The sequence below is a fragment of the Falco rusticolus genome, chromosome 4 (assembly GCF_015220075.1).
Source record: "Falco rusticolus isolate bFalRus1 chromosome 4, bFalRus1.pri, whole genome shotgun sequence".
Taxonomy (NCBI): domain Eukaryota; kingdom Metazoa; phylum Chordata; class Aves; order Falconiformes; family Falconidae; genus Falco; species Falco rusticolus.
In genome coordinates, this window is record NC_051190.1 from 32,790,940 (window position 1) to 32,814,015 (window position 23,076).

General features: G+C 39.6%; 2 protein-coding genes across 4 annotated transcripts in view; both read right to left on the minus strand.

Annotated features, from left to right (window-relative positions):
- Positions 1-1,325: 1,325 nt before the first annotated feature.
- BHLHA15 (basic helix-loop-helix family member a15) lies at positions 1,326-5,216 on the minus strand. Of its 2 annotated transcripts, none has more exons than XM_037386953.1 (2): positions 4,940-5,216; positions 1,326-2,753 (listed from the first exon to the last, which is right to left on the minus strand). In XM_037386953.1, exon 2 carries the CDS (start codon positions 2,715-2,717, stop codon positions 2,217-2,219), a length of 501 nt encoding a protein of 166 aa, XP_037242850.1. In that variant the 5' UTR covers positions 2,718-2,753; positions 4,940-5,216; the 3' UTR covers positions 1,326-2,216. The 2 variants fall into 2 exon arrangements, with proteins under 2 accessions (XP_037242850.1, XP_037242851.1); XM_037386954.1 differs by having other exon boundaries at positions 1,326-3,899.
- Positions 5,217-6,574: 1,358 nt separating this feature from the next.
- The window catches only part of LMTK2 (lemur tyrosine kinase 2), a 42,508-nt gene continuing 26,006 nt past the window's right edge, over positions 6,575-23,076 (minus strand). The window contains exons 7-15 of one of the 2 annotated variants that reach the window (XR_005103821.1): positions 22,401-22,534; positions 19,261-19,345; positions 18,534-18,655; positions 16,973-17,122; positions 13,814-16,709; positions 12,355-12,490; positions 11,686-11,934; positions 10,450-10,575; positions 6,575-9,776 (exon numbers count right to left, since the gene is read on the minus strand). Coding sequence is in view for 1 of the 2 variants with exons in the window: in XM_037384947.1 (XP_037240844.1) it covers positions 10,547-10,575; positions 11,686-11,934; positions 12,355-12,490; positions 13,814-16,709; positions 16,973-17,122; positions 18,534-18,655; positions 19,261-19,345; positions 22,401-22,534 (3,801 nt within the window). In the remaining variant the exon portion in view is untranslated. Of the gene's footprint in view, positions 10,576-11,685; positions 11,935-12,354; positions 12,491-13,813; positions 16,710-16,972; positions 17,123-18,533; positions 18,656-19,260; positions 19,346-22,400; positions 22,535-23,076 lie in introns of both variants that reach the window. The other variant, XM_037384947.1, reaches the window with a different exon arrangement.

The window sequence follows — 23,076 nt, forward strand, 5'->3', positions numbered from 1 at the left end:
CGGCCCCTCAGTGCTGCCGCCCGGTGCCTGCTCGCTCGCACCACAGCAGCGTCGCGCCAAGCCCCAGCCGCGCCCCTTCCCGTGTACCTCGCCACAACCGCCCCCAGAGCCGGGGCAGCCCACCCGCGGCCGCCGTGCCTGGCCTCCACCGCGCCCTTTCTTCTGGCGGCGCGACCTGTCCGGGGCAGCTCCCCCGAGGCTTGGAGGGTCCCCCCGGCCCTGCGCAAGGGCCCGGGTCATTCCCCAGCCTCCGGGGACTGCCAGCGGGGCAAGGACGCAGCAAAAAGCGCCACCCTCCCCTGGCCGCCGCTCCCCAGCACCGCCGCAGAAGTAACCTGCGAAGTTGCACGGACCCGATTAATGCACCTATTTAGCCCACGCAGCATGGCCAGGCACCCCAGGCCCTGCACCCTGCCATGCCTCACACCCACACCTGCCTGCCGCCACCAGTTGCCCAGCAGGGCCTCTGTGCCGCCATCATCAACCCAGCACCTCTGCGGGCAAGGGAGTAACTGAAACAACTGAAAGAAAATGCCTCGGTGATACAGATTTCTCCTGTTATAATCTGGTAACACACAAATACAGTAAGGGCTTTACCAATAAGGAGCAGCTCTTGAATGAAGCAAGGCAGAGCGCTGTTACAGCAAGTCAAATCTTAAAGACACTAGCCGATACCTTCATTAGCATTTGAATACTTCGAGGTCTAATCACAACTATTTTAGTGTGAAAATAGCTTTACTGATATCAAATGGAATTTGCCAACATATACTAATATGTTAGTTATATAACCTAAGAAAGTCCCAAGTCAAGTCAGGATGCAAATAGAGCTACGGTGAAGAAAAATAACTCGCAGCCCTTAGGCCTGTCTGGAAAATCTTACCTTTTAGTCTGAATGAAACTGTCACACGATCAGCCCTGCTGGAGCAAAATAAATACCATGTTATGAACCATCACCCTCCAGTGATGGACCAGATAAATTCTCAGCCACCACTCCTTGGATGGCCCTGCTGTGCAGGGAGGACCATGCCACACAGGACTATCAATCCCGCCAGCACATGAAATGCCAGATTCTACACCTTTGCTACCCACGCCACAGAGCAACAGCGGTCCTGCCAGCGCGGGATGCTGGGGATGTGGGTAGGAAGGGCTGTAACGCAGGGGCTCCACAGGCAGCAGCTCCAGCAGAAGGCACCTCAGTTTGTTCTCCAGGTATGAGAATACAAGAGGAAATGAAGGTTCCTCAGTGACATAAAACTTTTTAAACTAAGATGGGAAATGAGGGGAGAGAAAGAAAAAAAGCAGCTTATTTTCCTTTTTGAAGAGTTCCTGCTTCATTTTATTGTGTTTTACAATACCAGAATCTACCACTAACCCAGAAAGAAACCTGATCCCATTACAAGCTTCATTACCAAATAATTTGTAATTGGATAGATTGCTAACTTATGCCAATACTAAAGCATTTTTATCATAGTTTTAGCAAAAATAAGTCATTTGTCTCTTATTTATTATTTGCATTAAAATGGCACTCAGACACCCACTAACAAAAAGCTCCATGAGACTAGATGCTCTGGAAATACAGACCAGAAAATGTCCTTACTCTAGAGAGCTTACAATCTAAGAAAGCTTTGTAGATGTTTACATTAACAAGTACTTTAAAAGATTTTATGCTTTTCAAGGCTCAAAATTACCAGAGCAGATCCAAACCACTCAAGGCAAACACTCATATTTGGTGGCCAATTCACCCTCACACACACTACTTCACTCAAGTTAGTCAAATGTTGCCATCAATTTTAATTTCCTCTGTAGCAGACGTAAGAACAGTCACTGACAGTCTGGTGAACAGCGCTACAGCCAAGATTCTCAACAAGCTCTAGTGAACTCACATGCCACAGGCCTTACATGCTTAACTCACAACCCTTCCAGTGAGGGTAATTTTCAGGAGTTACTAAATCTTTACTTAAGTCAAACCTGATGCACCACACAAATATATCCACTAAGCTCTGAAAAATTCTTACAATTTAAGGTCATTTTTAAAATGTGCCTTACAAGCTATAGCCATGAGTGTTACCTGTTTGTCTTTCTAAGAAAAAATGGGGGATAGCTGGAGGCAAAAATAGTCTCTTAAAATCTCTATGTACTGACAGGTATTATCACACAAGAAAGAAAAAGAATGATGGTAGTAGCTAACTGTAGGTGTTTTGGCTGAAGCTTTGAACCTATGGAGAATATTTTGGTAGATGTTCATCATGATCATCATCCCCATGTTGCTGTTGATAATGCTGGTACAATTTGGACCCCCAGGCTCCCCCCATACCTTCTGCTGCTGGGAAGTGTCCATTGGACATATTGAGTATAATGGAGGTCAAGGATTTAATGTAATTTTTGGCCAGTGTGAGTGTCTCTATTTTGGAAAGTTTATTCTCAGCTCTCACATGAGGGATGACCTCTCTCAAAGCCTGGAATGCATTGTTGAGCTTGTGCATTCTCTGCCTCTCCCGCTCATTGCTTTCCAGTCTCCTCAAATGCCTGTCCTTATTACTCCAGGAATGCTTGGCTCTGGCTGTAGTGATCTTGCTGCTCTCCTTGTTTCCCCCACTTCTCCTTTCTTTGTGTCGCAAACATTTCACCAGTTCTTTTTTTCTCATTGCCGACTCCTCAGAAAATGCTTCTTTGTCAACAGTATGCCTTTGCTTCTTTCCTTTGGTTTTAGTCTTCATTTTTTGGTAGATGTACTGGCATTAAGCATCAATGTGCTGTAAAAACATGACACCAATATCTTTAACTGTTGCACAACTCCACGCTGAACAAGTAATCTGATGCAGGTTTGTTTGATTCATTTGTTTACTTGTTCACTACTGGAAAACCATCATTGGCTTTCAAGTTGTGAACGTGATTGCTCAGGACGATCTACACAGACGAACAGAGGAGAAAATCATTTTTTAGAGAACAGATCCTTCTTCAGCTGGAAGGAAGAGGTTACACAGAGAGCAGAGGCCAAATGAGTAGAACCACTGAAATAAAGATGCAGTGAATCACCTACTGGTGTCCTCATGTATGGGAAACCAAGTGAAAAAATAAGACACCCCTCTACTTTCTTATAATAGGCCTCAAACTGGAGAGACTTCTCTCACTGCACATAGAAAATGCTCTCCATGCCGATCTTCCCGTGGGAAAAGTGAACCACAACTCAAAAGTATATCAGGAGTACAACGGTCAGTTAGGTTTAATAACACATTGCCTCTGTTTTTGATCGCACATGCCTCTGTCTTCTCCCACCTCTAGTTACCACAAGTTATAATAAACCCATACATCACTTCATCGTACACATGCAGGCTTACATTTAGGGTATTAGACAGAACCCTCAGGGTCTTACTCAGGAATTAACTTTTCCTTGAACTCCGGGTAATTGCTTTTTGTAAGAACAGGTTTCCGCTGTATTTTTGAGCAGTCCACTAGAGGGCAACATGACACACCAACTCATACCGAAGCTCAGAAACTCCTAGCCAGGAGCACATTTTCGCCCACAGCATTTCTTGCATTCTGGGCTAGTCCTCGCCACACGCACACAAAGCAGCACTTCCCTCTTCCAACAACAATCAAAAAACAGTGGGGCTCAACTGCAGTTTCTCCCCCAGCTGAACAGCAGCAGCGCAGTATTTATTCTCCAGGTTATCCAAAAAGACACAGTGATGTTCCTTCCTCACAAGTTAGGCAAGGCAGATGACAGCACTGAAATTTTACCCTCCCTCAGCTCAGATTCTGTGCCAACCCTACATCTGAAGACAGCAGCTTCAGAGCAACCCTGCCTCTAACACCAAGGATCAGTGTAACTGAGACTCTATTTCCAAAATGCTTCCTTCCACTTTCTTCCAGTTCATGTAGCCATAGAAAAGTTCAGTCTAAAAAAAAAATAAAATATTTTTATGATGATGCTGTTATGTAAGAGCAGTTAGACAGTGGGTGAGCCAACAAAAAAAACCCTCAAAACCTAGCCGCAGAAGCTTGACCATCCCATTACAGACCATCAACCTTAGCCAGAGCAGGTGGCAAGCAGTTTCTGGGCATGCTGCAGTAAATATCACTTCCTCTCTCATTTCTTTAGAGACATCTTCAGCTGCTCAGCATTTGCAGTGACTCAGTTCTCCACTTGTGAGGGTATCCTGGCCATCCCTGGGTTCCTTACTACCAGGGAGGTAACTTTGCCAGAAAAAGAGAAATTTCCCAAGCAGTTTGGCTAGGGTAGCAGCCAGGTGATGAATGCGGAGAGAGACAGTACTGAATAGCTTGTGTTGTGAGACCCTTGAAGAAATGCTAGAGACACACAAGTATCTTATGCAAGAAAACAGGACTAAAACCAAGCACTGGGTTTGTTCTGAACAGTCAGTCTAATTTACTTGGCAGAAAATGCATAATTGCAGGACAGAAAAAGTAAAGGTGGGCACAAAGGAGACCATCATCTTCCCCCTCAATGCAGAAAGCACCGTCCGGCAAAGCAGAGAAATGAGCAGCTGATGTTTGAAAGGAAAACAGGACTTGGTGAAGAGGGAAGTCCATGGAGGCAGCCAGCAGAGAAAGCTGGAAAAAAATCAAGAAAGGAAGCTTCAGCAAACTGTGGGAGCAAAGTAGCCTTTAAAACTGCAGGCTAGGGGAAAGCAAATGGGATGACGCGGGAAAAGAGGGTGCTTAGCTGGTAGAGGTTTGCTTTCAGGCTGCTGCACACTGCTGTAACCCTGAGAAACCCGCTCAGGGAGTCACAGCTAGGCTGCCGGGACCCCTAGGGAGATGGCATGGGTGCACAAGGAAGAAATGGAGACAGAGAGGGGATCAGGAGCAACAGACTGCAGTGGTCAACAGAAACCAGAGAGCAAGCAGCCAAACACCAAGTATTCCACCCTCTGCATCCATCCATCGGGGCTGGCATCCCTCCTCCATGACTTACCGCTGCCACCAGCTGCGGAGAAAGTGCCTAGGGCCCGAGGGGTGACAGCAGAGACCTGCAGGACGCCAGGAGCAGCAGAAGGGTCTGTGGGGGCAACAGGGGCACCACCGTCTGTCCTCCGGGCTGAGCCAGCGGCTGCCGGCGGGAGCCACTGAAGGACCAGGCCCTGCCTCACCCGAGCAGAGCCGCAGGGCCCAAGCGGGCAGGCGCTGCCCCGCGGCGCCCCGGCGCGGAGCCCCGGCTGGAGCGGTGGCCGCCCCCGCGGCTCGCCCGCCCCGGCCCCGCCGCAGGTGGCTGCGCTGCCGCGACACGTTGCTTTAGCGGCGGGGCGGGCCCGGGGCGGGCGGCGGTGGCGCTGCCGCCTGGCTGAGCAGCTGGTCCGCACGGCGGCCGCGCGAGCGCCAGGCCTAAGCAACGGAATCACGCGGGGGCACAGGACCCCCGGCTCTTACCACACACCCACACGGGGTGGGCGCCGGGCTGAGCCCAGAGACAGCAGCCAGCGCAGGGCTCCTGGGTTCTGGGTGGTCGCAGGGCTCTCGGGGACAATAAAATGGCAGGGGGGGCAGCACTCATTGCCAGCACTGCTGCTGCGTACGTGTCCAGGCGCTGCCACCAGAGCCATGGACGCTAAGCCGGGCAAATCAAGGTCGCTGCAGGAGGGGTCAGTCTAGTTCTTCAGTAGTTGGAGGAGGAAAGTCTGTCTCGACGCTGTACTGCCAAGGGCTGTGCAGGTTGCCATACCACCTGCATTACAAAGCATGGCCATCCCTCACAAGACAGCTGTTGATGATAACTATGGCAAGTGCTCCAACTCTTTGAAAATCGGTTCTACATAAGATGACAAATCTTGTGCCATGGGATCTTTTACATCTGTTCTCAATAACGACCACTGTCTTGGTCAAATGTCAGCTCAGAAGTTATATTTTACCTAATGAAATTAAGTCATCTGGATATCAGTTTCTCATTCCCAGGTCTCAACAGTTGCCAGGACTCAGAACAGCTGCGATACGATGTGGGGGCTTCCACAACAGTCTCCATTAACCACTGACATTGCTGCGACCTCTCATCACCACCTTAACAGTTAACAGGTTAAGAGGAAAAAACAGCACTCTCCTGCCTCTCAGAGTGCACAGGCTGGAACAGTCTCAATCTCATGTGAAAGAAGCTACCAAATCACACAAGTACTACATTTACCTGGAGATCTTAGGTCCATTCAGCACGTGCACTTAAGATTAAAAAAACCCAAGAAAATAATCTTCTAGAAACAATTCAATGAATACTGAGAAAACATAACATAAACCTGTTCTCTGAAGGGTACTTAGAAATTTTCAAGTCTCCATTCTTCCTATAGATGCTTCATTCTAAGATTAAAAGCAATATTCAGCTTTCAGAAGTACTGCGGCTCTACTGACTGCATACATACGTTACCTGAAGTTCACACAATGGTGATATTAGAAGAAATTACAGGTGACTATGCTATTTGGTGGAGACTCAACTGCTGGGACTGTAGCTTTCAGCATTTAGTACCTTCTCAACCTCTGGACACTAACAAATGTATCTTAGATTAGAACTATATTGTGGACCTGTTCCATTGCTGGCATCTGTTCAAGAATGAACAAACCGACAAAAAGATTATAAATATATAACTGTATTTTATTTTTAATATTAAATATTTTTAAATTACAAGCAGTTTCTTGAATCACACTATGCATGATAATCAATATACAGTAGAAATTACAATTTAAAAATGTACACAATTTAAAGACATTTTGACCTGAAATTTCATTAACTATGATATATTGCCATAAACCTCATACCTGTATTAAATTACAATAGGAAAACCTCATACCTATGATTTTGTTACATAGTTTCTCATTTACAAATAGAATTAAACATTATATATACACACACATCAGTACCATTTAAGTTACACCTACATCTGTGCAAGTTCAAACAATTTCATAAACAAAACTAACTGTAAGTCATATTCAAGTTTCTGAAAAACAGGCTGCTGGTATTACAAATACTTATTTTCAATAAGTTTATATGATGTTTGACTCTCCTCTAGATTTTTTCCAGTCTTGTACCAAAACCATTAACATACAAGGATATTTCTGTATGACTTAAAGCTGAAGTAATTTTGTACACTCCATTGTTATTTAAGGCTATTTCTTATAAGGCTAATATACTTGGATTCCACCTTTCACCAACTCCAACAAAAATAGCCATGTAACTAACACCTGACAATGCTGACATTTTAGCATAGTGCTTCATCATAAAAAAAAAAAGTCTTTCTACCAACCAGCCTCCTCATGAAAAAGATTGAGTACTACATAAAAATCTGCTAAAAATACTGATAAAAAGAATGAGGCTTAAATGGCTTTCATTAGTGCATCAACAAGGATATGAAAAAATGTTTAATCCGCTCATTTCCATGAAAATGGCAGTTTCCATAAATGCAGTTATACACACAACATATCTGCAGCTTCGGGATTTGGGAGAGTACAGGTGTTGCCATTAAAACTGGACACTCTTCTCACTCTGTTGGCTTCTCACTACAGATTCTCATTTTTAAACAAACTTCCTTAGGTGGGAAAAATCAGATCTTTTAAATAATTTTAATAGCCAAATTGAGACAATGCCTTCATTATTCAAATAATCAAGGTATTCTACTAGAGAAGGAATTAAAATGTAACCAGTCCTCATAATAAACCATTGAAAATAGATACATGTATTTTTAAAACAGAAACCGTGCTTAAGTAGCTAGTGCAAGAAATTACATATAGTTTAATGAATGGTTGGTAACAAATCCCCTTATTATAATGTAACAAGTTGGAATTATTGATTCATCTTCATTGTGCCACTGACTGCTAGGAAGCTAGTGAAATATTGCTAGTAGTTGATCAGATTTTTTACTATAAATTTTTCCACAAAAGACCTTCTATATTATTGCAATCCAGCCTACTGGATTACTGAAATTAGAATTCATGTTTAAGTGAGGTGACTCAACTTTAAATATTTCTTTCTCTTCATTGTACAGCTAAAAAGGGCATTACGTTGTTTAATATCATACACATCCCAGCTTGTTTTGGAAAAAATGCTCCTTTGGCAATTTATTAGCAGTAAGTCCATTTGGACAAAGTAGTAAACTTTCACTTATGTAAAATTTTCTTTAAACCTGGGTAAAGAGCAAAAAAATCTTAGATTTCCATCAAGCAAAGGAAATTCCTGATGTAAAAGATAAACATCTGCTTTTTCCAGAATTAGAAGAAACAAAACACATAACCAAATTGTAACATTCTGGAGCATAAGCTTTTATTTAACCTTGGACTGTATTTTATACCAAATTATTCAAAATTAAGGCCGAACTCCAGGTCTGATGGATTTTTTTTCACCATGCAAGGCAGATAAGCCCACACATTCTTTGCAGACTGTTATGGAGTTCCATTCTTACTACGGTAAGAATTAAAGACAACAGATGAGGTACCTTAAACTAGCTGTATCAAAGAGTTTAACATTGGAATTTCTAAGCAGTAATTTGTGCACAAAGTCTATAACCTATATTTTAAAATACTGAGTAGCGCACAGCTTGCTTAAACCCTCTACAGTATATGCTGTAAGCCTGTATTAGTAACTGCTTGGCTTTGCCTCTTAAACCACGTTTTGGGAAAAGTCAGTGAAAAATTCAGTTCCTCACTTCATACTGAAGAATAGTTCTGACTAACTCTGAACCTGAGTGCCTCATCAGAAAAAAGTTACCTCAACAATACATTGGCAACTTTAAATAACATTATAGCTAAATCATTCCCTTTTGATCGGTATGGAAACCATTCTGGTTAAGGACTAAATAATGCTGGAAAAAAAGAAATTAACATATTCTTGTCATTTAAAAACATACTTAAAAATCAAAATGTATATAGAGGTATACCAAAACAAACTTTACACATCTGAAAATATCTAGTCCTCCCATACTTCATGTAATGAAAATTCTCTGGTGACTGGATCTGGACACAAGAGTGCTTGGACCACCATGATCTGAAGCCTTGCCAAAATAGCCACTAAAATACAAAGTACTTCGTACTTTTGTATTTTAGGACACTAAAATACAAAGCCAGGTAAACTGTTCCTATCAGTGCTCCCTGCAGATCCACAGCTGCATAAGGCATGTCAAGAGGTCAGGGATTTGCTTCTCAAGTGAACTCACTCTGGAGTAATAATTAAGGATTTTTACTTCCCCCCCCAAGCAGTTTAAAGGATTAAACTAGCTAAATGCATGGTGGAGCATAAAGGTTAAAACCCCCTACATTGTATTCCCTTCCCTACAGACAGCCTCAGAGCAAACTTTACTACACCGCAGCTTTTGGTCAGTGTGCATTTCAAGTTGTACCACGGAGCCTTGCAGAAATCTTAAAACAGGTTTGGCCTTATAAAGGGTGCAAAACTGGGCATTAACCATTGATCTAATTCTTAATTGTCGTAACATCACTGAGAGGTAGATTTACCACAGGCCTCTGAATGGCAGCCCCAACCTGCAGTCAGCAGAAGAGTGAGCCTCAGAAGTCACAGAATGTACAACTGAAGAGTCAAGTGTGCCCAAATCCAGTCTATTGAAATCAGTCTTTTTATAAGATTCGTAAATTCCAGTTTTGTACAGCCAATTTTTCCTCTTCTCTCTCCAAGGCAGAAAATGTAGTAAAAACTGGAAGGCCCTTGATTATGATATAGTCAGATGCTATTACAGTTTAAGCAGTCAGTAGGATCATATTCAGGAATTAAGAGACATTATCTCTTTCATCTAAAAATTTCAGAGTATCACATATTCTTTTCCAGTTTCCTATAAAACATGAACACTTAACAATCAATCTATAATCATTATCATTTAGAAATGGTACTGAATATAAGATTTCAGCAAGTCTAACATAACACTCAGAAGTTATGTACGTTTTACAAGTACCGTGCATAGCAAAGGCTACAAAAAGGACAAATTAAACTGGATAACTGGGCCAATTCAACTTGTCTTATTTTCCTTGAAAGATTTAAGATTTTGACTCTGTACATCAGGAAATAAAGGAAGAATAATCCATAGTGCAATTGTAATAAGCAAAGTAATATGTAGTGATATCTTTCTGAATAAATATGGCTCACTACTGATCAACTATCATTCATACAGTTTCAGCAACACAGTCACCTGTTGCACAGGACAGTTATACACAATTCTACAACAGGTGTATGTTCAAATAGATAATGAACTACATGGAAAAATATAAAAAGAATATTATACAATCTCATACATAAACCAGACTCTAGTGTAATTGCTTTACTTGTTTCTTAAGTTATCTGAAAAATACTTCAAGTACTTGAAAACAGCGGCAGAATCATCTTTCAATGAAAAGCAGAATTGCACTGATTTAAAAATACATTACAAAGTTAAATACACATTCAAATTAATGTCCTGATTTAACATTGCTTTCAGTGTTTACTTTCACTTCTTAGTACTTCTTGATTACCTGCGTTACTCCAGGAGGATCCAGAGTTTAGATAAAGTAGTTTCAGACACAAAGTCTGTGTGTTTTATGTATGCAGTCCAAGGAAGTTTTCATTAGTTTAATCTTTCTCTCCATCTTCACTGCTTCCTATTAGTAGAGGAAAGGTCATAAAGTACAGTGAGATTCTTCTGCATAACCCTCACTCCTTTGTAAGACTCCCCTTAGAACTTGGCGGTCTGCTGTTCTGCACTTCCAAGTTTTGGTTAATCTTTCCCTACAGCTTTCAACTACTGCAAACATTTGGTACGTTTGTAGATAGACATCTGCCTGAATTGCACAGTTCAATGTCACTTCTTAGGACACATAAGGCAATGCAGGATCTCCAAAATAATCTCTTATCTGTAAGTTACTAAGCAGCAAACATTATCTAATCAATAAGCTCAATACAGGAACAATACAACTCTATATAACACCAATTACATATTTATAGACATTGAACATTAGCAAGGCTTAGCAGTCAGCAATATTTAATTATGCAACATTTTATCAAGATTAATAATACGCTGAACTGATCCAAGTCTGCTTACTCTTGCTTCTCTTAACCCTCAAAAATTTATCAAAGCTTAAAAAAAAGCTTCCGATACAGACAAGAAAGCTTCTGTTAATAAATACCATTAGTACTCAATATTGCTATGAACAGATTGTTTGGCTCTCCTAACAGAAACTATCCTACTCACAGCTCTAGAAAACATGCTGCAATTCTTGAGTGTCAAGAACACACTTTCTGAAGAGCAATATGAAAAGAAACTGAACTGTAAAATTAGCTTAGATAACAGTGGCAGAAACATCACTTAGCATCCTCACCCTGCGCAATGAAAATAAAATTGTGACTTAGGTTAGTGCAACAACAAGAACTGCTCAACTGCGATAGTGTGGCAGCTATACAGAAGTGCTTAAGGACTGCATAGATTTATATAAATATAGCATTAGCTTTTTGAACAGAAAAATTTTGACCTTCTCCTGTAAATGTTCTGTAGAACATTCAGCCACAAGGCTGTACTTGCACTTGGATGCAAATAATCTCAATTTAAATGGAAAGCTATGTCTTAACTGAAATACAAGACCAGACATTACTTTTATAGCATTAAAAATGTGTTTCTAAACTAAGTATCTAAATTAGAATTAGATTTGCCATATCTATCACTTACACCTTTGCATAATTTGTAGTTTAAAAATAATTATAACTAAGTCACTTACCTCCTTGCTCTATATCTGAATCTGTAAGATGTGTAAGAGAAAAGCTTGCCATGTTTGCAGGAGAGATAGAGAATCTGGAATAAGGGGATGAATGTGACCAGTTCTGATCAACAGTCCGGGAAGGTGGAGGTGGAGAGAAGTACTTTGATGATTGAAGAGGTGGTTTAGAACTAATAAGACTATTAGCTGCCTTTGATATAAAGGATGGCTCTGGAGAAGAGAAGTCATCATCCCACTCAAAACCCCCACCTTGGGGGGGGTGGGGGGTGTGGCGGGGAAGGAAAGAAGAAAAAAAAAGAGGCCATTTACATTAATGTAAAGTCATGTACAATTTTAAAAGCAAACCCCTGGAAGACTGCATTAACCCAAAACAAAACTTCCAGCTTTTCTGTTTTAGCCCTGCAAGTCACAAACATTTGTCACCCATAGTTTGGCTGACCTCTCAAGATACCCTAGACACCTCAATATACTACCCCCCAGTATTACACCGGAGGTTCTGATAGCCAGTAACACCAGTATCTGAGCCTAGCTGAAGCGTACACTTCAGATGCAAACCAAAACCCAATTACGGTACAGTGAATTTACAAATCACATGTAATTTCAAATGACATTTCATTAAAGACTATCATTCTGTCTCAGCCCCTGCTGTATATAAATATACTCAAGTACCTTCTTCATCTGTTGAGCTTTCTGAATTTGCAAATCTGTTTAAGTAACTAAAACTTGAAGATGGAACAGGAGTGCTGTGAGAGTCTTCCCCATTCACGTCTACTGCACGGTTTCCGAGCTCCTTAGTTGGCGTTTCCTAAGAGAAACAAAATTTAACACTCTTGTACACACAATGTATCCATGCACGCATTCAAAAACCATGTAGGAAATGACTGTTTCTGTATTATATATAAGGTGGTTTCATATTTGTAGGAAGAAAGCTAAAACAACTTTCAATTGAAAACGGTTCCCTTATCAGCCTGACGCTCCTTTTTAATAAAGCCTTATCCCATCTCCCAACATTTTTGGGGGTTTTTTTTACCCCTTAATCATGCTTCAGGATAAAGAGACAGACTTTGTATGACTGGTATTTGAAGCAGCCAACATGTTATCAGTTACTGTAACAATAAAGACAACTAGTTTAAACACAGCTAATTTTTTTCCCTTTCTGACAAAAGGATTACTATTCTACAGGCTGCCCCAACACAAATATATCACCTATGTTTTCTATTACAAAACTCCAATATTTATGTGCGTCATTATAAGCAACATTTCCAAAGCTTGACAGTATGACTGTTCTTTTAAACTCACTGTGCTAGTTTAGTTGCCAAAATGTTAAAATACAATCCCCTCCATATCAAGTTACAGAAGTTAAAAATTGATAAAGCAGATCGGGAAACAAAGGTAACCTTGAATTTTATAAGCAGATCAGTATTCCACTGAACCTGAATCATAGGATTAATAAAAAGTAGCATCACCATCTAAATAGCATTCTCATCTTTGATTACGGTTTAAGGTAAATTTACTTTAACAGTAACTAACACAAGATTCAGACTTAGGTTGCAGTCTGGGTTTTTTTGGTTTTTGTTTGGTTTTGGTGGTTTGTTTTTTTTATTTGGGTGTGGTTTTTTCTTTCCTTTTATAAAGGCATTTGAACTTAAAAAGTCCTCAAACTTGTTAAACAGATAAACTGCTTCTATAAAGTTACAACAACATTCTGGTAAAATGAATTAATCAAATCTGGTCCACAACAATGCTGTCTCACATATTCAATTAATTATAAATACCAGAAAGACATCGCTAAAAACCACCATTTCATTCAGTGCTGCAGTCAAGTGTCCAAAAGCAATGGAGATTCAGGACTTAACAACTCACGCTGCCCAAAGCAAAGCCCTCCTTCACTTCAAATTAGTGCTGGTATTCTACCAGCAGCACACAACTGCACCTAGCAAAGAAAGGTTTTCTTTTCTCTTTAAATAAAAATAAAAAATAACCCACATCACAAACAAGATCTAACCCTGCCAAAAAAGAAAGGTGAGCTTGTAACAGTGTGTCCACAAATATTAAGATATTCTACCACGTCTTTTTTAAGAAAACCCAAAGCAACAAAAACTTTACTTAGTAAATAAAAAAAGGATACCTGATCAAACAAATAGACTGTCACATCATCAAAGAATGTTACAGCCTTTTTCTCATTTTTCCAATGCTCATGTTGCCTTTCATCAAGAGGTTTTGGAAGTTTCAACAAGCTTCTCAGATTTTTTCCATCATCCTTGTCAGTAAGTATCTCAGGTACTTGATGAACAGTTTCATCTTCACTGTCAGAACTCAGACTATGCATATGAAAAGTCCTCATATCATCCTCAGAATCACTGTTTTCATCTTCCTCATCCGCATCATCACCATCTTCTAAATCCAGCATTCCAGAAACACTGAGTTTGCCGAGGTATTTTCCTTCAATATCTGGCTCTTTCAGTTTTTGCCCTTCAGTGTGATAGAAGGACTTATCACTGTTACTCAGATCTAAATGACTATGTATGTTATGCACAGACTTCAAGTCTCTGTGTGAAAGAAGTTCTGAAGTGTTAGTGCCAACACAAGAGACACTTTTATGGGAAGTCTCAGACAGGTTACTTTCCATCGATATTTCCAGGGAATTCAGAGTTGCCTCTGCCCACTCATCAGGACACCCCTGCATCCCTACATCCATCTCTTGGATCTCCAAGTTATGATTTAGTTCTAGTTCTGCATTTTGATTATTGGTATCCTGGTAATTCCTTACACCACACTTTTGCTGCCTCTCTTCCAAACTGTAATCCTCTTCAGTATTATCGTCTCCTATATTTGAAGAGACAACACATGCAGTCTCTCTTGACAGATTCACAGTCTCTTCTGCTTTTTTATCTGGCTCAGAATCATTATCAGAGAAATAGGCAGAGTCTCTATATGAGTTTTGATTTCCACCCAGAAAAACCTTTGGGGTTATTTCAAAATTGCTGTTCACTGCATCTAAACAAGCTGCTGCTTCTGAAACGATTATGACTGGATTAGAAGGTAAAGCACTGACATTGCCCTCACTGACAACACAGAGAGTAGTCTCTACACTAGAAGCATCGTCAACAGTGATGTGGGAAGTCCACTCCGGAGATTCCAGGTTCTCTGTTTCATAGCCACTGTCAGCTGGTTTATCAGGTGGCAAAAGTTTCTGAGGACTTTGAACCTGTAAAGATTCCAAAACCTCATTTACATCTAAAGAATCCAAAGAATCGGGTGTCTCTAAGGCTTGTTCTACAGTTTGTAAAGGAGACGGGCTGTCATCCAGAAGACTATCCTGGCTTGTACAATCTGAAGTAGCAACAGAAATTAAGGTCATCTCTTCTGGAATATCCTTACAGTTCTCAAAACTATTTGATGTTTCTTGTCTTTCCTCCAATAAACATTCATCTTTTAATATGGGAGACTTATCTTGCAAGTTTCTTTTCATATCTTCCTGATCACTACTTTTTTCTCTATTAAAAGCTACTTCATCAGGTTTGAAAAGCATTCCCTGCTTTATTTGTGCACCACACTCATCTGTTTCAACAGCAATGTTGTAATATGGATTGTTGCCAACATCATTATTTTTGGCATTATTGGATAGCTCTTCCTGACAGACAGTATCAATGTTACAGGACACAACTTCATTCAATTCCACATTTCTAAGTTTTCCCTCATCCTTCAAATAAGGAAGATTTGCACATTTATCACGTGACTTATGTCCTGCAGATGGACTAGAGGATGCCTGCATCTCTACAGTAGTGTGAGACTGAGAATTCAGATCTTTATTCATTGTCACAGGGTTAAAATTTTCATCTTTCACTGTTCTAAGACTTTCACGTATTAAAGAAAAGACCTGTGCATTTTCAGCCAGCACAGGCTCAGGCTCTACAGAGTTTCTATTTGAGGTTTCTAATATACGTTTTAGAACATCTGGTTTCTGCGCAAAATCACTGCTGGTTTTGTTAGACAATAACCCTGTTAATAAGTTTTTCTCTTGAAGAAATAAGAAGTTATCAGAAAGTTCTTCTAAAGTTACCAAGTCAGACTGGTTAGAGATATTTTCACATAAGGGAACTGTTTCGTTTTCAGAAGCATGACTAGAATGTTCCTTCTCAGAAAGGCCTACTGCCTTTCTAGCATCTGTGTTTGCATTCAAAACAGCTACTTTAAAGTCTTTAGGAGTATCATTTGTTTCAGCAAAACCAAGTATTTTTCTGTTTGTCAATTCTTCTGATCTGTCAATGTCATTAAACGCATTCTGGAAAGGACTTTCTGGACTACCAGTAGCAGGCAAAAATTCCTCTTTCGGATCTGTATTGTAGTGGAAGAAGTCCCCATCAGTGCTAGATTCCTCAACATCAAGATCCCTGAGAACTGTGAAATGACAACTTTTTTCTTGTACAGCTTCTTGACGATCAACTTCTGTAGTTAGGACAACTGATTGGTTATCAAAATTCATGCTGCAGCCACTTCCTTTTTCCTCTAATTGGATATAGTAGTCATTTCCAACAGAAAGCTTGTGTGCATCAAACACAGGTAACACCCCAGGGACAGCAAGCGATGCTTCTTGACCGCTTCCATCCTGTGCTCCCGACCCTTGCTCTGAAAGTGACCTCTCAAAAACCTCCACTGGAAAGAAAATACTTGTGTACGTCATTGCATCCTCAGGATTCACATGACCACATTCATCAAAATGATCATGTTTAGCTGCCTCCCAGATATATTCAAAGCTGAGACCCTGGCTTGTTTCAGTTACAGTAAGAACTTCCTCCATCTCATGGCCAAGTCTATCTCCTGTGAAGTGATCTAAGATTGGAAATGCAGAATTATTTGTTTCTCTATTTGAGGTGTTCGGTTTAAGAGCGTTCCACTGCTGTTCAAAATCAATCTCCGAGTCCCTTTGGCTTTGCATTCGAAGGTAAGTTAAGAGTCTATGCACTTCTTCTGCTGTTGGTCTCTTTTCTGGAGGTAGCCAGCAGAACTGCAGAACTTCATACCTATACAAATAAGAAACATGTTTCAATAGGTTTCACACTGAAAAGGAACTTACAAAATTCAGATATCTAGCAAGCTAAGGAGTAACAATTAATATCACAGGCAGGACTTTCCATCTATAGCAACTGCTTTTAATCCTTTTACCTAGGGTTTCTTTGCCAAGAGCTTGATATCACATAGCAATTTCAATATATTTAAGAGAACAGAGTATTCTGAGAAACTACTTCAGCAGCTTTAAGAATAAATAAAAACATCTAAAGTTTACCATCTATCAGAGTATGGCTGCTCCAGACGTGGCTTGAAGAGCTTGACCTGCTTCTCCCTTATGACATGGGTTAAGACCTCCCTGTCAGAAAAGTCTGAGTAAGGCTGAGCAGCATTCTCAAACAGCTCCCATAATGTTACACCCAGGGACCTGAAAAAGAGCAGCAAATGACTGTGCGTTCCAAGAACTATTTTAAAGTTGCTTCCTAAGACTGTAAGGATTGAGCAAAGCATAACTAATAAGAACAAATATCACTCTCCCATTGGCTCTATGCAGAATCTGTTAACTCATTTTGACAGAACACTAGAAGCCTCAAGAATAAAGTTGCCTTAAGGCAACAAGATGCAACAGGCCTCAAATGATTCAACTACGGAAGAACCCCACACACATTAAAAAAAAATAGAAAATGCCTATTTAGAGAAGATAAAAAAACTTTACGGTTAACAACAGGAAAAACTTTCATCAGGAATTGCAGTTACGGGTCCAACTGCTAGAAAACTAATCTTTGTTCCAGTTTTCATAAAATTACTTCCTTTTAACCTGCAGTAGTCAGAAGCCACCCCTTTCCTCAGTGCTGTATACGTATCATATACATCGCTAATCACATTTTCAGTTATTAACCTTGATACTGATCTTTGAGCAACTTTCCTTGCTCAAAATGTAAATTAATGGAGACTGCATGTATTATAATAATTTAGACTGGAAGGGGGTCTCTGGAAGTCATCTAGTCCAGATCTGTTCAAAGCAGCTCTGTATACAGAGGCACCAAAATTCAAGTTTGCAACCTTAAGACCCTGGCTGCTTGTAGTTTAGGTGAACAGTATGATCTGAGGAAGTCTGCAAGGAAATCAGTATTTAGGCAATTTCTATCTATCCCACTTGCTTTCTGCAGCCCTACTTTTAAATTAGCAAATAAAACCTAGTTTACTATTTAATACCCTTAGAATATAAAAGCAGGAATTTAACTACAATGTTTTCAGAAATGTTAGCCTAAGTCCTAATTTCCATTATCCAAATTTCTTAGGACTTGAGAACTGCAATGGAACTTGGTGATTTCAAAAAAGTTCATCAAGATTTTCACCATCCATTGTCTGTAAGCTCTCTGGTAGCAGAGACAAACAGTTCATTGCAGCCCTCAAATGCTGCAGCAATTAAAATGCTAGGGTTCTGCCAATGGAACTTAATCAGGCTTTAGTGGGATCAACTTGTCATCCACAGCTATTACATTACTGGAAAAATAATTTACCATTTCCTTCCTTTATAAACATTTGAAGGCAACTGGCAAACATACAGTAATGATGTTTATTAGTATAAACACCTATTCTGCTAAACTTTTTTTCTTAGCATAACTGTGCTCTCAACAGATGCCTAAGCATCCTTCCACAGCAAGATATAGCTTCAGGTTTGTAGAGATTAACCTACTGTACATCTGATTAAATAAAAAAGCAGTGTATCAAGCCAATATTCAATTTAACTATAAATATTATTTACTCGTTTGTGTAACATTTGAAAATATGTTCACAAATCTCTCATTGAAATTATTTTAAAGACTGCTACATACCATATGTTACTGTATCTATTTTGCTCTGCTGATAACAGTCTGTCTTGGAAACTTGTTACTAACTCAGGTGCAGTCCATCGAAGAGGAATAAGTTTCTTCTCATCTGTCTCAATATAATCTTCCTAAATTATTGATAAAAAGCAGAAAAAGACTGAACAAACATTGGATCAACTTCCAGAAGTTGACAGTAGTTTCCTTAACATGGTTTTATGTGATCCCTATGCAAAAAATTAGAATGTAAAAAATTAATCCCATTTTCCCCAAGTAGTAAAGAATAATGCTATGGAGGAAAGACACTCACTCCTTACCACAACAAATAAACTGTTGTAAGGATCAGTACTCAAAAAACTTTTTTAATTAATGCCTTGATTTTTTCCACTTTCTTAATTTTTATCACACTTAAATACTCTGAACATTTTCATTAAGAAATTTGAATTTTTCCTTTCTTAAAACATTAAAATGAATTTGTGCATATTTTAGGACTACTGTAAATAGGACCTAAAACCTGGTAGATATAAGCAGAAGCTTTCTTGTACAAGCATGAACTCCACTTGTCTCTAGAAAGACCACCTATTCTGTTACATGAGCTTGCCACAGTTATTTCCCAGTTACACTTCAAAAGTTATTCAAATAAAGGACAATCTAGTTTATAACTTTAAAGTATGCTTGTTGTAACCTTAGGCCCCAAACCCTTTAAAAAAAGTGGTACATGACTATATTAACTTACCTTATACCTACTGAATCCTATACCATAATCTCCTACTTTGACATTTAAATCTGATGTAAGCAAGCAATTCCGTAAGGCCAAGTCACTGAAAAAGAAAACAAATAAACAATGAGACCAAACCAAGGAATCTTCAATGCAAATTAAAACAAGTGGGTTAACAAAAGTGACACTACTTAGGTGCTACGGATTCAACATCCACACTACAATTTTTATCCATTGATTTTATCCAACAATTTTATCTGCATGAGCTGTAGTCTGATCCCATAGACCTACATCCTCCTAAAGGCTGAAGCAAGCCAGCTGCAAGAAAGGTGTGCTTTGGAGGTACCCTCCTGATTCTCTTTGGACAAAATTAAACCAGTCCATGCCTTCCAAAAGACCAACTCATAATGCAAAGCCAGGCACAGTAACTGGAGTTATTAATGTAAAAAGCACGATTTTGATCCAAACTAAATGTTAGGATAGTTCTTTTGCTGCTTACATTTTCATTAAGTTTTAGAACCTGTACAAGCCAATAATTGATCCCATACCTCACTGGAATACTGCGGACACCATAGTTCTATAGAAACACTCAGCACTTTCAGAAAAAACCAAACACTGACAGGGTCTCTCGTCATGACAGACTCATCAGACAACATCTGTTTTGTGGCCACAAGGATATGACTGCCCTTAGGCCCTCCCACATTTTCAAAAGAGCATCAGTTTAGAGCCACAAAACCAAGCAGAACCTGTGTTCTGGAATCAAAGAAAACTAAACATAGTGGCAAAGCAATTGCATTTAAAGATTTTATGCAAAAACCCCTAGACTATTATACTGTCCTTTATAAAAAGTTCAAAATGTAGTCACTTTACTCTAGAGTAGTGAAGTATACTCCTAAGCATTCAAACGACACAGTTTATATGCGATTATTTAATTCTATTAATAATCCTATAATGTAGTTACCTATGCTGTTCACATGCTCTAGTGATGTAGGTCCCTCTTTACCCGACACCTATCACTACATGTCTTGCATTTCAATTGTCACAAGCAGGCACCATCAACAATTCAGATCAGGTTTAAATACTTACAGTATAATACTAAGCAACTAGTAGCATTTTACACCTAAAGTTAAGTGCCTCTAAATAACAAAACCATATATTACACATGAACTAGAACTACAGGCAGTCCTTGAAAAAGACCATCAGAAAAAGTATTTCATAAAGTTCTTTAATAAACAAATCACAAAGCTCTTGAATACACACAGAAGTAGTTTCCAGCTCCCACCATAAATCAGACAAGTACTTATAGCCAGCAGTGCTGCTGTAATAATACCAAGAAGGCGTTTCAGAAAACTCATCATGCAAACTCAGAAATTTATGCAAGTTTAATGAAGCCATGTGCTTACTACAGAACTGTAGCTGTGACAGCAAAGAGCTCAGCAGACTAATTGCTCAAATATTTTGCTTCTCAGTTTCACAGAAGGGTACAAGGCAATTAAGTGCACTGGAAGAACTCCACGATTGCTTCTGTGTGGCTAAAAAAGAAGTCTCTAATGTACAAACAGTCTGAAAACCACACACCTTTCCTACTTCAAAGCAGTAAGAAAATGTTTTCCTGTCCAGAGTCACCGAAATACACAGGTCAAACACATTTGTAAGCCTCAGGTATGTCCCAAACTTTCCAGCTTGTTTTATACTATTTAAATAAATATCCTGGAAGAGAAAATAGAAATTTTGGCTGCTTGAATTTACCACTAACAACAAAATCGCTGATGCTGGAGCTTTACCACTTACTCTGACAGCATCAGGATAGTGTTGCTAGAAGTAAACATTTACAGTGAGAAACTTGCAGATCCACAGATTAATGATCAAGTTTAACTATTTCACTGAGAGCGTACTGTTACATTTAATACCTACGGAGCCATACTGCTGCAACACAAGAAACAGTGATCAATCCGTCTGGCAGGTACCACAGGTACTACCTTCAAGTCACTCGAAATGTTAAAGGGGTTAAAGGAATAGCTCTGCCCATCAGCCACCACCAGAGTCCAGGCTTTGGTGTTTTCGCAGGGTCTTGCTGTCATTTTACACCTGCGCCTTTCAAGACTTCAGTCGGATAGTTCAGCTTCTTCCTGAACACAAGGTCTCTGCTTTCTCTAGGTAGCAAGATGTGCACCAATAAGCTCTAGCCCAAGTTTCTAGCTTGCTGAAAGGGATGATACAAGCACTGTTTCTATGGCAAAGAACAGACTGATCCAACATAAAATCAAACTATCTTGTGATAGCCAAGGTTTCATCAGGTAAGCCACGTTTGTGGAACAAGCATGCTTTACTATTTTAGTCATTACAGATCTAAAGTTGATGTCTTCCAGTTCCTTAACACCTTTCCATTTAAAGCCAAAAAAATGTATTTTGGCATATTTCTGAGCAATTAGTTTCATGAACACATTCTTTTCTCCAGCATTTTACAACTACTGCCATTTTTTCAGTATCAGCTGTGCCAACCTTAAAGAAATCTAGCATTTTTCCCCCCAATTAAAACAAAATTATTCTCCCATCATGATCTTCTAAATCTGACTACCTCTGTTACTGAAGATTAAAAGGTTACATGAACAATAATTCAGTGAGAAAGTATCTGCTTCAATCAATTTTTCATTTAAAGTCAGCTTCTAGCTTCTCCCTTATTGCATTAGAAAGGCAGCATTTTCGTTTTGGGGTTCCCCCCCATTTTTAGTAACAAAGGTAACAGATTACCAAACAGAAGTTCTAATTTGCTACAATTATTAAAACCACACAGCAGGTATAAGACTCATTCTAACAAAATTCTAACATCCCTCTCCCCACAACAAACAAAGCAAGTTTAACTTGGCTCAGAATTCATCAACACTACAGCTTCTGGAGTGGCTTAGCAGTAGGTTGTGTTCTGTGGGCTTCAAACCTAAAAAGCAGGTGCTTGGCTTTCAGCCAGGCTGGAGCTGTATCACCACACCACTGCAGTTGAATGAGCATCTTCCTAAGCATCACACCTTCATGACTTAGGATATGGAAGTTAGACGGAAGTTTGTTAAACACAATCTTCAGTAAACACGGATTTTAATGAAAATACCTGCATGAATTTTAGAGTGCATCATAACTAAAAGCAATTTATCTGGAAAGCATACCTATGCACAAAATTGTGTTTATGCATTACAGCAAGTCCAGCAGCAATCTCACACGCCATTCTCTGTAGCAGCATTATTTGTGAATCTCCTTTAACGTGTTCCTGCTCATTGCAGATATACGTTTTTAGGTCACCCTGTAAAAGAAGTTGAAAATACTTATCAGCCTTGTATATTGGTTGAATCTGAAAAATACTTAATGAAGAACCCACTAACCACATTATTGATTAGACATATTTGTGCTTAATTAAAAATCTCAAGTTTCCAGTCTCCATATGGATTCTTACAGAAGTCATCTAAGGCATATGGTACTGTCCTTTTAAGGGTTTTTAATCAAATTGTTTAATGATTAACAACCTAGATCAGACTGCCACGTAAAACCTGTCATACAATAATATTTGCCATTACAAGACAGTTTGATGAGCTTCTCTTTTTAAATTACATGAGTTTTGAAGTGCTCCAAATTAGCAAAGTTGACTGTCTGGAATTTCCAAGGGGATGGAAGGGAGAAACCAGAGAAAAGGGTTTCAGACACTGCTAGCTCACTGGAGCTTTAGATATAAAACCCACGGTTAACAGACCCCATTCCAGTCAAAGAATTGTGATTATGGCAGCAGTTTCACCAAACCTAGGCAAAGCTGAGCAACAGACATGTAATTAATGAGCCCACAGAAGCACT

Excerpts from the sequence above, each read along its gene's own strand:
- BHLHA15 (XM_037386953.1), bottom strand. The coding sequence starts at position 2,717 with ATGAAGACTAAAACCAAAGGAAAGAAGCAAAGGCATACTGTTGACAAA.